At 32.2% G+C, this 16,466-nt stretch overlaps 2 protein-coding genes and 1 pseudogene across 2 annotated transcripts; 2 read left to right on the top strand and 1 right to left on the bottom strand.

The window, feature by feature from the left end:
- The first annotated feature begins 1,317 nt into the window (after positions 1-1,317).
- Positions 1,318-2,427, top strand: LOC121786940 (NAC domain-containing protein 90-like). The gene is made up of 3 exons (XM_042185534.1): positions 1,318-1,471; positions 1,732-2,006; positions 2,152-2,427. Exons 1-3 carry the CDS (start codon positions 1,318-1,320, stop codon positions 2,425-2,427), a joined length of 705 nt encoding a protein of 234 aa, XP_042041468.1.
- An 8,533-nt stretch (positions 2,428-10,960) lies between these two features.
- Positions 10,961-13,706, top strand: LOC121786501 (annotated as a pseudogene).
- Positions 13,371-16,196, bottom strand: LOC121786500 (pentatricopeptide repeat-containing protein At4g21065-like). The gene is made up of 2 exons (XM_042185135.1): positions 14,308-16,196; positions 13,371-13,499 (listed from the first exon to the last, which is right to left on the bottom strand). The coding sequence occupies exon 1, from the start codon at positions 16,157-16,159 to the stop codon at positions 14,384-14,386; it is 1,776 nt and encodes a 591-aa protein (XP_042041069.1). The 5' UTR covers positions 16,160-16,196; the 3' UTR covers positions 13,371-13,499; positions 14,308-14,383.
- Positions 16,197-16,466: the final 270 nt, after the last annotated feature.

Here is a 16,466-nt window from a genome sequence, read left to right as displayed (position 1 = left end):
AAACTCGAATTTTTCATACATTACCCTTTGATTGATTCCAAACTGAGGCATGCTCTTGTTTAAATCTCTATCAATTAGTAATTTGATGAATTTGTTGGGATGCGATAGAAAATGAGCTTAAAAAGAGATAAAAGATGAAGAGTGCAAATAATAAAGTCAATTTTCACAAGTCGTTTTTGGCGGTTTTTATAGAATAGACATAACTCTTGCCACATGACTCTGATTGGGGTGTGTAATTAAATTGTCAATGCATATGAAGTAATCTGGTAAGGAAGGACAGTACTTGCTCAAGTCATACATAATACACGAACCCATAAAAACCGCCAAAATATTTCTAGAACATCCAAAGCACATTTGTGGATAACAAGGTACAAATGATTTTGTTTTCATACAAAAGCGTATATAACAAGGTACAAGGTGAATAAAACCTTATTTTCTAAATCTAAAATGTACCTAATTTAAAATAACAACTTAATTTTATAATTATAAATTATATATTGTAATTTAAAGTTATACATTGTATATCCTGGTGCAGCTGAAGGCCTGAAGCATGCATGAACATGGAGAATATACGTATATTCTTAATTTGATAATCACATTCAACAAATTACCCTCTTTCACAAGGAATTTGTATCAAAAGCTCAACTAAACTTTATCAAAACTTACATTGAACTAAAATAATGAAAAATCGAAAACCAAATAATGATTTATGGTTGGGTACAGTAATATACTCCCTCCGATCCATTCAATATGTCCACAATTTTTTTAGTTTGTTACATTCAAAATGTCCACTTTCTATATTTGGAAACAAATCTATCTCTCTTCTATCCTCATTAAAATATTAAATTACCTTTAATTTTCTCTCTACTTACTCCACCTAACAACTTCTCTTAAAATCTCGTGTCACTCAAGATGTGGACATCTTGAGTGGGACGGAGAGAATATCACATTATTAATTCAAAGTATATATTTTTAACTTCTTCAAAGTTACTTATACTAGCCAAAAAAAAGGTAAATGGGAAGTGAAGAATTGAAGTGGAAAGAATCAAGTTACAAATAGAGTGGACGTGGACGAGAATTCTTGTAGTTATGTGGACAAATGGGAACAGTTGTGTTTTCTAAATACTAACTTAGAATTTTCCACCAAAACTACCTTCCACAAAAATTTAAAATAAAATGAAACTCAATCACCCTCTATAAATAGAACCAAGAATTAGTCTAACACATGCTCACTCTACTCCCTCATCATCTTCTTCTTCTACTTCATTTCTTTCACTGCATATATTCCTTTCTAATTGATCACATTAGCATTAAAACATGGGTGATTTGCCTGTAGGTTTTAGGTTCTATCCCACAGAGGAGGAACTGCTCCTTTACTATCTTCCTAACAAGCTCAACGGCATGAATCCCGACATCGACAGAGTCATACCTCTTCTGAACATCTACGATTACAATCCATGGGAGCTTCCACGTAAATTCACTTCATATTTTTTCTCATTATTTTTTTTAGTGTACATCTTGTTAGATTGTATTGTCATTAATTTGATGTTACATAACCGCCATTAAAATGAAAACCGAGAACCAAATCAGTTGGCATCACAAAAATATCAGTTTCTGACTAATATCAGTAGAGTTTTGTGATATAAAAAGTCGAACAACTGATATGTTTTGTGCAGTCAACTGATATTAATGAATCAACAAACTGATTATGTGTTGCTATATATGTATTAGAACATGCTGGAGAAATGTGCCGTGGCGACAAAGAGCAGTGGTTCTTCTTCACCACGATGCAAGAAAGGGAGGCCCGGGGAGGAAGGCCCAACCGTCTTACTGAGAAGGGATATTGGAAAGCTACTGGCTCTCCTTCTGATGTTTTCACTTGCCAAAATCTCCGAATCGGAAGGAAGAAAACCATGGTTTTCTACGAGGGCCGAGCTCCCCACGGATCAAAAACTACCTGGAAAATGAACGAGTATAAAGTCTATGATCAGTCTCCCAATCCTCAGGTCTGTTTTTAGGGTTTTCTACTTTTCCTACCCCTTTTTTTAGGTCAACGTTAAAGTTGACTAGGGTTTGAATTTGGTTATAGGTTAATTTTATGTAAATCTGTTTAGATTTATTTGTTTTAAATTGTTGAACTTTGTTAAGCAGCTGAAGGAAGAGCTCAGCTTGTGCCGGATTTACAATAGATCCAAGTGCGCGAGGGCGTTTGATAGGCGGCCGGCTGCGGCCGAGGCTGATGGAGCGGCGACGCAGTGCCACAACCACCGCAATCGCAGTGCTGACGTGGCCTTCGCTGCGAGCGATGATCCGCAGATTAATCCAACGGCGGGGAGTGAATTGATGAATTGGGACATTGAAACTCAAAGTGAACCTTTGTGGGATTCGGAAGATTTGATGATGATACTCAAGTGGTTTGATTTGTGAAAAAAAAATAAAGTAGTGATGGAAGATTTGAAGCAAGCTCAACATATAAGTATGAAATCCTAGATCAATTAAATTAGCTAGGTGTGGAAATAAATGTTGTGAAGATGGCTGTGTTGTGTATAATCTCCAATCACTATATATATGAATTTGTGGTTCTTATTAGAAGAATCTTGAATGGAATTTTTGAATTGAGTGTGGTAATCATCAAGAACATTGTCCAACACTAAACTTGTACTACTCTTAAATTTAATTTGTCTATTGTTTTCCTATTGTTAGGAATGTTGATTCAACCCGAAATAGATTGAGTCGGCCTGATAAACTAATAACACAATAAAGTTAGGGTGAAAATTTTGTAAAACGAAAGGTTTAAGTATGAATGACTTGCAACCGAATAGTTTCCGATCAAATAGGGTTGGCCTGAAAAAAGTCGAGACCGACATGAGTGGCTCAGGAAACGAGTAATTTGGCCTGATTAACTAAATTGTTTCAATTATTTAAAAGTCGAACTTTACTATTTACATTGAAAGTTAGTATAATAAGATTACGTATGTAAAATGTAATTTGTTATAATTGTCGAAAGTTATACTCTTAATTTCATTTTTACTAAAATGTATAGAAGAAAAAGAATGGATAACGGATATTATTAAGGGATATTATTAAGGAATAGATAACGTGTCTTATGTCTTTAATTGTAGTATCATATTTCTTTTTCTGTCCTTCCACATTATATTTTACTACTTTTGTTACATGAATCTTAAATTCTAATATTGATATAGTTATTCATATTTTATTATAAAATTTATAAATAGTTTGACACACATTCCATTCACTTATGTAATCAATTGCCGATAATTGCGGATGTAGGGAGTGTTACGTCAGTATATGATGAGATATATAACACTCAATCATGAGTGTGTTTATTTGTAAGAAGTACTATATATATATTTTTTAAATAGTTTAAAAGAATTTGCAATTTTTCCAAGCTCAATTGAAAAGATGGGTTAATCCAAAATCTGAAAGTTTAGGTTTATAATTAAGAATTTTTAACCCAAAATAGTTTAACCCTAAAAGACTCGTAATCTTTTATAGCTAGCTTGACAATCCCATAAGGATGCAATTGTGATGGGTCTTCTTATATTGCTTATAGCATCATAATCCAAAATTAAGACTAAATCTATACCTTTAGATTTTAAAATGAGTGGATGAGTTTAAATCTTACGAATTTCAATAAATAGTAGACAAAATATCAACAAAAGGGTAAGATCGTCATTCTGTTATCATATCATAATTTTCATGTTTTTTTAATATCAACATAGTGTATTACAAATATCAACAGAGTAACATGAGAATCTCAACACAAGTAACAGAAAATATCTAACACAGTTTTATTGAGATTTACATGCATGCATTATATTGAAATTTTTTGATATAAGAAAGTTGAAATAAAAATCATCAAATTTCATCATCCGAACGTCGTCAGAACATATGCAATTGAAATCTCGTTAGAATCCGTATAAAATTAACTTTAACTTGATATATTTTTTGCGAAAAAATAATTTAAATCGAGAGAATTATGTAAATTTAAAGTTTTATGTTAATTTTTATAAGAGAGAATTGACATTAATACCCTTTAATTTTATTTAATAATTATTTAAATTTAAAATATAATCCAGTTGGCATTATATAACCACTATATCTTCAAAATCTAAAGATGAAAAATTAGTCTGAATTTTAGATTGCTAATTAGTTAGCATTTGATAATTGGTTATAATCTAAAAATATCTTTATTTTCATTATTTTAGTTATAATAAAGTATGTATATACGATTTTGTGCTCACAATATATTTGATGTAAGATAAGATTATTATTATTATATTCAAATTAATTCAGTTACGATCTCACAATTTATAAATTAAATTCAATACTTTTAAATACTTCGAATATATCATCCTTCTAGGTACCAAAAACCATGGCAGTTTTTATATATTTTCTGATTTTCACGTGTAAGAAAACTTAAATAACGATGCAGAAAACCTTAATAACGATAAAAATTCATCTGATGACATTTCTAGGCGTTATAAGCTCATGGTCAACTGTTGAACCATTCGTGGCGTTGAATTGGTTATTTTGATTCTCTTTCATTTTGGCATTTTCCTCCCTCAGTTCACTTGAACCCTTAATATAATTTACACAAAGATTCCATTTTTTTGACTTAATATAAAATTTAAAAAAATCGAAATTTTATTCAGTATGTCATTGTCGAAGTACAAAGAAAAAGAAAATTCTCGGTATTGATAATTTTTACGTGGACAACGAGGTTTGGAAGACTTGGAAATAGAACATAATGTATCAAAAATATTCGCAAGAAAATTAAGCCATATAAAGGAGGCTTAGAAGCTATCTTCTCCATATTTATGAAATTTTTATTTATCATTGTATCTCACAATTTAGAAACTCTAGATTTATTATTGTACTGTAATTGATTCTTTGAGAAGGAGCAATCTTCTTCCACTATACTCAAACAATGCAAACAGCCAAGCACTTGTTGTGTTGTTTGGTTTTTGTTTCTTTTCTGATTTTTGTTTGGCTAGGATATAGTATCTCTTGTCTTAGTTATTTTGGTTTTATTTTTTGACGTGTTCTGACCGTTGCTCACTGAGATGGTTAGAGCATTTTTAATATATTGAAAAAGGATTCAAATATTAAAGCCTTCCTCCCCAAAAAACAAATACAAATACACAAAGATCCATGGAGTTCAATATGTTAGACAAGATATTACTGAAATACAATAGCGATAAGTCAAAGTAGACTTTATCTAAGATTAATAGTCATATGGGTGGGGGTGGGATAATTAATTATGAGATAGAGTCTAATCTCACTATTGAGTCAGACCGTGATACATTGTTACGGACCAAGTTTTTGATAGAAAAGAGACAATCGAACAAGAGATAAAATGAACATGACATTCAGTCATGAGCAATAGTAGGAACCGAACGAATCCAAAAGGGATGAACTCTCTAGCTTCAATCTTACTGTCCATAAACACAACGAGACATAATTTAGTTGGTAAAATGTGCCGAGTAACCTAGGTGCTCGGAATTATTCGCTTGATAAAATCATTTTAGTTCGTAGTGTTTGAGTCATCACAGGAGATGTTAATAAAGAAAATTCACTATCCTCTTTTCTAAAATCTTATGGGCCATAAAATTATCAAACGATCCACTTGTAGTTGTATAATTTTGAACCATAGCCCATTAAAAATATAAACAGTGCAAAATGTATAATAGTGGGCTGAATCACCTTGATTCCTATGGCTGGTCCAGCCCAATATATTTTGGGGAAAATTACTACGTTTATATGAATCAAAAATATTACTCCACTTAGTAAAAGTTATTTTTCCATCATTGCTGTTAGATTTATTCCGATAAAAAGCTTATTGCATTTACGAAACATTGCTGAATTTTATTTTCATTTAAAAAAAATTTAATGGTACCAAAATAAAGTTGTTTAATGGTAAAAAAAATTACTATGTAAAATCTCTGTATGGTCAAAAAAGATCATTTCCATATGAATAATTCAGAACTGAATTTGAAATACACAGCCAATTAAATCCATAAATTTGTTTGGTAGAATATACTCAACCTAATAAATTATATGGTAGTTTTCAGTTTTAATTAATATTTTATTTTCTCGATGCAAATTAAAAGTGCACTATTTATGATTTTTTTGCATAAAGTGTATGCAGTAGTCAGAGTATATAACTCTATAGTATTATGTTGTCTGACCAAGACAACTCACGACTGTATAAGCTTAAATGTAGGTCTGCTTATTCGTCTCAGGGATATTAAAGAATAGAATACAGTTCAAAAATCTGGATATTAAAGAATGAAATACAGTTCAAAAATTTACATGCATACGACAAAACATTGAAACTGAATAAAGTGGAAACTGAAAATTTACATGCATACAGTTCAAAAATAAAGATTAAAATGAATTATAAAGAAGAAAAAATGGAAGAGTTAACCACTCTAGGTGATGGTGGAAACTGAAAAGTGGTTCTCCACAAAAGCAGCAGTACTAATAATTTAACAACACACACGCATTCATTAAATTTGATATATGAAGAAAGCACTAATATTGCACTATACTATATCTTTTGACAAATATTTGTCGATTTCTCCACTTCTATTCCAAATTGTATACAAACAATGATAAAGTGACAAATGTGGAAACATGTATTTAGGGGAAGCCTACCATGCTAAGATTATATTTATATGCTTAAAAAAGTTGTGAGCACGACATTTGTCATGTCCAAACTTATTTAATTGATATTACTTTCCAAAATGGAATGCACATAATTTTGTGGGACAGATGAAAATGAAAAGTACATATATTTTTATGGAACCGAGGGAGTATTATATTTTTAATACATAAAACATGTATAGAAATTCATAAGGTTGCATCCTAAATTAATAAGTGATAGAAGAAGTATCTCAAAAACTTATATAATGGTTGTAATTCTCTCTATTCATCAAATATGAGATATTAAAATATGTGTAATATTCTATTTTTTCATTCTCTATATTTCTCTTTTTAGGTTTCTCTTATTCTACTAATTTTGCATTAAAATTCGTACCATCCACTACAAAGACTATTCTTTTTGGACGAATGTAATACTACATTTTATTTGTACATTTGCCAACAGAATATGATTTAGCCAATTACTAGAGCGATGCATAATACCTTCCCTTTAATGCAATGCATTGTGCATATAAGTATGGACAAAATTAAAATTTATATTAATATCTTTTCATTTATGCATACCTCACTTGGATATGAATTTCATTTTCGATCCACTAAACCAAAATTTGTTGTAATGCTTTTTGTTGTGGTGCTATATATTGACAACAATGCATGTCTCTTTGGATGCTACATCACAAATGGAGTGTATATGTGATTGAACCAATTATTTGACGCGAGAATCTAAAGTGGGCAGCTTACATATTTTTGGGCATGCCATTTTGCTAATCTCCAATTTTACTTTTAATACTTATAATAACATGGGATTAGACAGATAAACTACATATATATAGGGTATATATTATTTGAAACCCTAATTTATATTGGTGTTATAAAAAAATGTTTTCAACTTTAAAAATTATTTATTTAAACATCAAGTTTTTTATTTATTTAATAAAAATTTCATGTGTTTATTTTTAAGTATTAGATCACAAAACTATTCATTTTATTTTATTAAAAAATATTATTAATTGCAGCAACTTATAATAATTCTTAAGATCTTTGGCATTATTTTTAATCTAATTTGCTGATAATAGTAACTATTACTTGTATTCATTTGGTTTATGTCTTTTACTTACAATTTAACTTTTATCAAACTGACATAACTCTTCATCAAAATATGGCAATGATTTGAGTACACACCAAATTTTAGTACAAAACTTAACTTGTGTAAATTGTTCGGCCAAATATGTATCTAGGCGAGGAAATATCCCTTTATTCTGCTTACAATTTCTTATAAATTTTAACAGCCCATACAGTAATTACTACAAATTAATTTGTGTCTAATTTGACATGTCCCACCTAATTCCCTAACCAACCATTCCCTAATTTGTATCAATGACTTATCAGAATTATGTAACAAAGATCTAACATATAATAAGATCTCTTTCATATTTAATTATAAGTTTTAAAAACAAAGTTATAATTAACGAACTAGCATATTTTAGTATAGTCCAAATTTCTCCTGAGTTTAATGTAAAAATTAAATGTATAGCTGGAAAACTATTAATGATACCTTTCTATTGTCATCCATAATAAGTAGTCAAAATTGGGTTGAAAGTTGTTGACCCGAAACTCAATTTTATAGTCGGAATTTTAATTTATATACCACATATCATTAGAATAGTATAGAATTGGTTAATTAATAACCAAATATTGGCTATCCTTCATATATTTATAAGAAATTAGTTTGTAAAATTATGACCAAAATCCATGTAACTATCTATTTTTTCTTTTTTACTTTTCTTTTTTATTCTATTTGTATACTTTTTTACATTCAACTTCTTCAAATATAATGAATCACAATAAATCTAGTTAAAACTTAAAACTATGTTTTAAGATTTTAAAAGTAAGCTGGGCACTTATATGACGCTTCAAGAAGCCAACAACGTGGATGAATTTTTATTTTCCGAAATAGCAAAAATAATACTACTGGTAAAAGGCTTAATTTATTTTTTTTCTTTGACAATGATAGGCCACTGAGTGGCTCTAATTAAAAAAAAGATTATTATTATATACTGAGTGAAAACAAATTAATAATACATATATTCTCACTTTATCAACCTAGACTATTGTAGATTTGTGTGCTAGAAAAGGAGTGCGTGTTTCTTTTCTACATATTAAATTATGCCACGTTTTTTTGTCATCCATCTTCCATAAATAAATTAATTCAATTACTACTAATTAGTGAATAATCTATTGTCACGTTTTTATCTTTTTCGTGCATCTTTATGAGATTATTCATTAATACTGTTTCAAAAGTGGAAAGGCCCTCGATTGTGTTTCTATACTAGGAAAGTCAAAAATGGCAAGTGGAAACAATATAGTAGTAACTTTTTTAGTTTCAAATCTTAAATATCACGTATGATAATGATAATTGGATTTTTAAACAATTATATTCAAGAATGCAATTTTCAAAATTTGGCCCACTCTAGATTTTATTATTATCTATGCTCTCATGGGGGCAAATAAGAAACAAAAAGTATAAAATTGTATTAGTAGAAGTTATTGAATTGTCAAATCTTGAACTTAGATTCACTTTATCTACATATATAGAATTCTCAAAGTTCAAAAACTGAAAAGTTGATTAGAAATAATAACTTGAATTTTGTATCAATTACACAAAGTAACTATTTATTACAAAATGTAATACGTCTACATATAAAAAATGATGCGAAGTTTTTTATTCTTTTCTTTTTATCATGGACCATAATTAACAAAAAAAAAGAGCCCATTTTCTCATATTGCATTAAGCCTAAAATCTATTTTAAACTGGTTTTGTATTGCTAACTCTCCCTATTTTTATGACTTTTTCCATTTCTATTGACATCCGAGTTATAACTAAATTGAGGTCAAATCATAAATTAAATATGGATAGTTATGTACATGTACATAACTGGACATTTTAGGTATTTTAACATAAAAATCACTTTAAAAACATTAATTAATTTAAATAAATTAATATTTCATAGTATTATATATTAACCCTTTTGTAACAATAATTTAGTAAAAAATAAAATTTATATTAAAATTTTAAACTCAAGAAAACATTTAGTATTACGTAATTATTTCCAAATTAAGCTCAAATCATATGTGAATTTATCATAAATATTTTATTCATCTATTTATTACTACAAAATAATATACTTAATACTATAAATATAATTCAATTTAAATTTAAAATATAAGGGCAATATGTACATGTATATTTATCTTAATTCTTAAATATCGCGTCGTACGTAGATGGAATCAATTATACCACATCAATGTATACGGAAAAATTCGACATTCGACTTATAACTTTGTCACTTGAGTTAGGCTTCTGTCGATAAAGATGACCGGAACCAATCAATCAAAATCTTCAAAATAGATTTTGTGATGGGTGTGAATAAATTATTTATGTTATCTGTAATGTGATACAATATTTATTTTTCTTTTTCTATTTCTTCGTCAATTTTATTTCAAGGAATCCAATTTGAATTAATAAGTCACAGAATTTATAGAAAAAAACAAGAAATATATATATATATATATATATCAGTTTTAATTATATATCCATGAAACTGAACCCGAATTAAAACACCAAAGCATGGTTCGATTTAATTAGACTTGGAAATATTTTTTTATATTAGATTAGCTAATTTGAATGGTGTACCATATTATCATTATGAGCAAAACTGATTTTTTTTTATTTATTTTAGAAGTCCAAAAATAATATTTTTGTTACCATTATACAAAAGTGAATTTGTTTTATTTTAGAAGCAAAATATTGTAACTTTAGCAAACTGTTGAGAAAAAAAAACAAAAAAGAGAAACCGTCCCTAAATTTCTACTTTTATAACAGGTCATGTCTTTTGTCTTTTTTAATTCCAAAATGTTACTATCTTACTTTTAATTTATTAGATTTTTTATTTTTTATTTAACGTTTTAATTACAATCATAGTCATAATTCAGGTACATATACATATATTCTCCTATTTCTTTCACTAAAAACAGCCTCATCATATCCAATATTTTTACATGAGAAAAAGGTTAAATATCTAAATCTATAATTCCACAAAACACAATTATGGTTTCTTAATTGACTAAAAATAGTGTGATCCTATCCTTAATTTTTTTTAAATACGAAAAAACCTCTATTGACTTTTCTCAACATTTACCAGCTATTTTCCTCAGTTAGATTCCTATAAATTCTCATCTTCTTCCTCCATAATCGCACTCAACTACTTATCTCTCTCTCTCTTCACTCATTCCTTTTTTGGTAACCATGAAGCTCTCTCTCTGCCTCTTTCTTTCCCTTTCAGCTCTGATTTTACTCAACAATGGCGTCGACTCTTTGCATAAAATCTACCCCGAGTTTCAGTCCCTCGCTGCCACTGATGTGCAGCTTCTTTACCGAACCGGCTACCATTTCCAACCCACTAAAAACTGGATGAATGGTACGTCGAATTTCCCCCCCTCGTTTTAAACATCACCAAAAACGTCGTTTTGTACACGAGCGAGACAAATGATAAAGATCTAAGGAATTTAACCAGATTTCGTGATTTAAATGACTGATAATAATAATATAGGAATATGGAGTACATACATAATTGTTTTAGTGATTTATTTATTTATTATGGATTCATTTTCTTGCATGTGTGTTTTGTACGTGAAAACGTGACTAGATTCGATAATTGTATCTCTATCTGATTTTTTTTTTCTGAGGATGCAACAAATCTAGTGTTTTTGTTTGAATAAAAGTAGTACTAGTATTTTGTTATGTGATGTGTTGCATATACTGACATTTATTATTTCACTGTGATTTGATTTTGTGTTTGCTGGGAATTTTTGTCTTGTTTGGAGGAAGTCAAACATTTCAATTTTATTAAATTACTTAGAATTTTCGCATATTAATGTCTGGATAGTTTTGATTGACTAGTACTATTAGTACTGTATATCTTAATTAATCTGTCCATTGAATTATTGTAACTTGTCACATTTTTATTTATGTGAATGCGTGCAAGTATATATGACATCTACCAGTAAACAATTTTAATAAGCACCAAATTCAAACGAGCCTGAATTTATACAAAAGATGGCTTGGGCAAGAAAGGTTAAAAATTTTCAAGTAACTGATAATTATTTTCCAGCTGTATATGTTTTAACTGCTCATAAATAACGCAAATAGTAGGCCCTTTAAACGAAGTAGTAGCTCCTAACATAGTTTTATACTTTTATAGTTTTATTAGTGTATTGCAATAACATTATAAATTAACACACTCCAAGAGGGTCCCACCAAACTCGAGTAGATCCAGCTAATTTTGAGAGTTAAGTATGACCAAGGTTCTGAAAATTCTGTAAATTTGCATGCATGCAAGTATTATACTATATGAAATGTTTCAAGTACTCCCTCAGTCCCGGACTACTCGCACATTTCCTTTTCGGCACGGAGATTAAGGAATGAGTGTATAGCAAAGTCAATAATTGCGGCTGTAGGTGATAATTTTTACTAAAAATGGAAAGAGTGCAAATAACTTGAGACGCCCAGAAAGGAAATAAGTGCAAGTAGTCCGGGACGGAGGGAGTATTTATTATGTGGTCCCTAGACAATTCGAATCATACTTTCTGGCCATTTCAGAAGCACATAATGCAAATACAATTTATTACAGTAGTTATGTCTATGGATGCATCATGCATTATTTTCAGACTGTATTTACATCAACTTCAACAAAACACGCACATAAGTATCTTACTACTTAATATACTCTGCTAATTGTGTGAATTTCCTCCACTGTAATTAAGCAATCTGCTGTAAATTTATTCTAATGGATTTACCTCTTTTCATGTACCTGAATGGCGATTTAACGGTGCACAATTACCAGATCCGAATGGTGAGTTCTTTCTCCTTCTCCGTCTACGTCTCTTGGTCTGCTGTTTTCGTGTGACATGTGACTAAAAAAACTCGGTCTGGTCTTGAACAGGACCGATGTATTACAAAGGATACTATCACCTCTTCTATCAGTACAATCCGAACGGTTCTGTATGGGGAAACATGGTGTGGGCTCATTCTGTCTCACAAGATTTGATCAACTGGAAAATATTAGACGCAGCAATCTACCCATCACGGCCGTTCGACAAATTTGGGTGCTGGTCGGGTTCAACAACGGTTCTCCCCGGAGGTAAGCCCATCATCCTATAACAGGCATCACAGACGAGCACAACACCCAAGTCCAAAACTATGCTATCCCAGCCAACCTATCAGATCCATTACTTACTAAGTGGGTCAAGCCCGACAACAACCCATTGATCGTCCCAGATAGGTGGATCAACAAGACTGCGTTCCGTGACCCAACAACCGCATGGTTGGGGAGACACGGTCTCTGGAGAATAACCATAAGTGGTGGTGTTAGGAAAATGGGGATCGCTCATTTATACAGGAGTCGGGATTTCACGCACTGGGTTAAAGCCAAGCATCCGTTGCACGCTGTGGCTGGGATTGGGAATGTCCCGAGTTATTTCCTGTTTCAGAGTCTGGAAGCAACGGACTCGACACTTCTGTTATGGGCCAAAAGTTAAGCATGTGTTGAAAATCAGCCTCGACGATACTAGATATGAGTACTACACAATAGGGACATATTACACCATAACTGATAGGTATATACCTGATGAAGGCATGATTGATAACCGGAATGGATTGAGGTATGACTATGGCAACTTCTATGCCTCCAAATCCTTCTTTGACCCTTCCACGAATAGAAGGATCGTGTGGGGTTGGGCGAACGAGTCAGATTCTGTTAACGATGATGTTAACAAGGGCTGGTCAGGAATTCAGGTACTAAATGTAGATAAAAATTAGCTTAAATTAAATATATATGCATATAAATATACTAGTTTCACTCACATGATGTGCATAGTTTCGCATCTTATATTGCTATATCTTTATACACAAGTTCTTGAATTGCGGATGTAACTTTCAAAGCCTATCATTTCCATTGGAACCATGACTACTTAATAGTATAATCTTCTGTATTGTGTATGTTCAAAAGATACGATAGTTGAATGCTTAACAATAGAGCACTTAACTGAAGAAGTATTGTGCCTTTAGAGATACGAAACAATGGTGTAAACGATATCAAACACAACTATCTCATCGCAACCACTTGCCTAATGCCATATATATAACGAACATGGGTAGTTCTAGGATAATCTAGTTCATTTCACAAATTTACGACTTGTTTAGTGTTAAAGGCTTCTCAATTAGTCCAGAAAATTCTCCAAAATTTAATTCCTGATGAATGCTCTCCAACGGTAGAGACCCTTTTCCAACAAAACTACGTTTTATTGAGTGTATGTTGGGGAGATAATTGGTTATTCTTACAAATAAATCGAAACATCACTTAGCGAAAGTACTACTAAATGTAAAATGAAAACACTATCACACTATGAATAACACATTTCGGCATAATCATCAACTGAGTAACCCTCAAAGCAAACTACGCAAAGATGGCCATGTTTCATACTTCCAAGATATCAAAACAGTTGCATAAAGGAGAAGAAACAAAGCACGAAGGATAAAGGAAAGGATAGCTTTTAGCATACCAGACAATAGCAAAACGTTCACCAGTAATCACTGCAAGAACAAGCTCCGTCCTTGAAATGGTGGAAGCGATTTGCATCACGAACAACAAGTAACCTTTTCATGATCAGAGACAAATTTGATGAACGTGTGACAGTCACCACAAACTCTAAGATTTTTCGTAATTCTAATGGGAGTTCCCTCGGGTGTGGCAATTAGTCCGAACGCAATTGCCAGCTTCTCACTGTGTGTATGCAAGATATCTAACTTCAGCTCATCATCAATGTCATGTAGAACGAAATTCGTATCTGGAACATAGCCAGCCAGCTCCAGTTTCTCACGCAATTGCTTTAGTTGCTCGTATATCTCTCTCGACTGAACATGTGTATGGTCTCCAACGCCAAACTTATGGATCTTGTTATCCACTTCAATCCAAGTCCAACCCGGAATTTTCTTTATTCTTTGACGAGTCATTAGTTCCCTAACCTTGGCCACTTCTTTCCATCGACCAGCTTTGGCATAAATATTGGAAAGTAGTATATAATGCCCTGCATTCTGGGGTTGTAATTCGAGGAGGGACGTTGCAGCCTTCTCCGCCAGTTCTACATCACCATGTATCCTACAAGCACCAATCAACGCAGCCCAGAGCCCCGCGTCTTTTTCAATATTCATATCTTCAATCAAACTCAAGGCACGTTCGAGTTTTCCAGAACGACCAAATAGATCAACAACGCAAGTGAAATGCTTCACATCCGGCCTCACCCCATACTTGTCCTGCATTAGCGAGAAAATCTCTAGACCCTTGTCAACCAAACCAGAGTGACTACAAGCGTGCAAGAGGGACACGAACGTGATGTTATTAGGCAACACTCCATTTCCCAACATCATGCCAAACAAATCAAGAGCTTCCCGGCCTTCCCCGTGGTACCCATACGCCGCAATCATCGCGCTCCACGACACAACGTTCCTCTCCCTCATCCCGTCGAACTTCTCCCTCGCCAACTCCAAGCTCCCACATTTCGCATACATATCAATCATAGCAGTTCCGAGAATCACATCCAACGAAAACCCCATCACCTTCACGTACTCATCCACAACCCTCGCCTTATGCATCGACCCCAGCTTCGCAGAAGCATTGACAACATTAACCATCACAATCTTATCCGGCACAATTCCACCCTCTCGCATCCGATCAAACAACTCCAACCCCTCCTCCGGATTCCCACATTCAGTATAAGCCCCAATCATCACAGTCCAACTAACAAGGTCTCTCTCAGGCATCTCATCGAACACCCTCCCCGCATCCCCAATCACCTTGCACTTCGCATACATATCCATGAGCGCCGCAGCCACAAAAGTATTACAACAAAATCCACACTTGAACACAAAGCAATGCAACAATCTCCCCATTCCCAAGTCCATAAAATTCCTACAAATCTTTATAACCACCGGCAAAGTGTAATCATCAGGCAAATCACCAGACCTCACATAATCCCTAAAAACTCTGCAACAGCTGAGAAATTCACCAGCTCTGGCAAAGCCACCAATCATAACACTCCAAAAGTAAGAATTTTTCACATTAACATCACAAAACAATGCATACGAACTCTCCAAATCTTTGTGGAGTGTGTATGCGTGAAGAATTTTGTTAGCGGTGGAAAGCTCTGAGATTAAACCGTTAACAATTAGCTCGCAGTGAAGTTTTCGCAATTGAGAGATATTTTTGCATTTAGGGAGTGACAAAAGTTTGAATTTTTTTGGAAATTCAGAAACTGGGGCTTGAATTTGGGAGTGGGCTGCGGATTCGAGCACGGAGAGGAATCGGCGGCGGCCATGATTTGAAGGTGCGAGGATTTGTAATGTGAATTTGAGCATCGTTTATGGTGGCGGGAATGAGAAATTCTGTCGTCGGAAACTAATTGAATGCGAAATTCAAAGTAATACCAAACTAATTCATCAGCCATTTCGAATTAAATTTTCTAAAATAAGATTTTCAATTTTAAATTATTGAAACAGAACAGTAAAGTATTACGACTAATCAAGCATTTTCCATTTGATACGGGAAAATATAATTATAGTTATATTGATAAAACAAGTATGGGTTAGTTGTTAAATCATTCGTGAAATTTAACTAAATTTCAATTGTCTTCACATCTGATAAATTTTTATCGTAATAAAAACT

Source organism: Salvia splendens, chromosome 22 (genome assembly GCF_004379255.2).
Source record: "Salvia splendens isolate huo1 chromosome 22, SspV2, whole genome shotgun sequence".
NCBI lineage: Eukaryota > Viridiplantae > Streptophyta > Magnoliopsida > Lamiales > Lamiaceae > Salvia > Salvia splendens.
This window is presented reverse-complemented; position numbering and strand designations above follow the sequence as displayed.

Coding starts and splice junctions, on each gene's coding strand:
- LOC121786940 (XM_042185534.1), top strand. CDS start 1,318: ATGGGTGATTTGCCTGTAGGTTTTAGGTTCTATCCCACAGAGGAGGAA. Junction 1,472..1,731: donor CAATCCATGGGAGCTTCCAC/GTAAATTCACTT, acceptor TATATGTATTAG/AACATGCTGGAGAAATGTGC. Junction 2,007..2,151: donor ATCAGTCTCCCAATCCTCAG/GTCTGTTTTTAG, acceptor TTTGTTAAGCAG/CTGAAGGAAGAGCTCAGCTT.
- LOC121786500 (XM_042185135.1), bottom strand. CDS start 16,159: ATGCTCAAATTCACATTACAAATCCTCGCACCTTCAAATCATGGCCGC.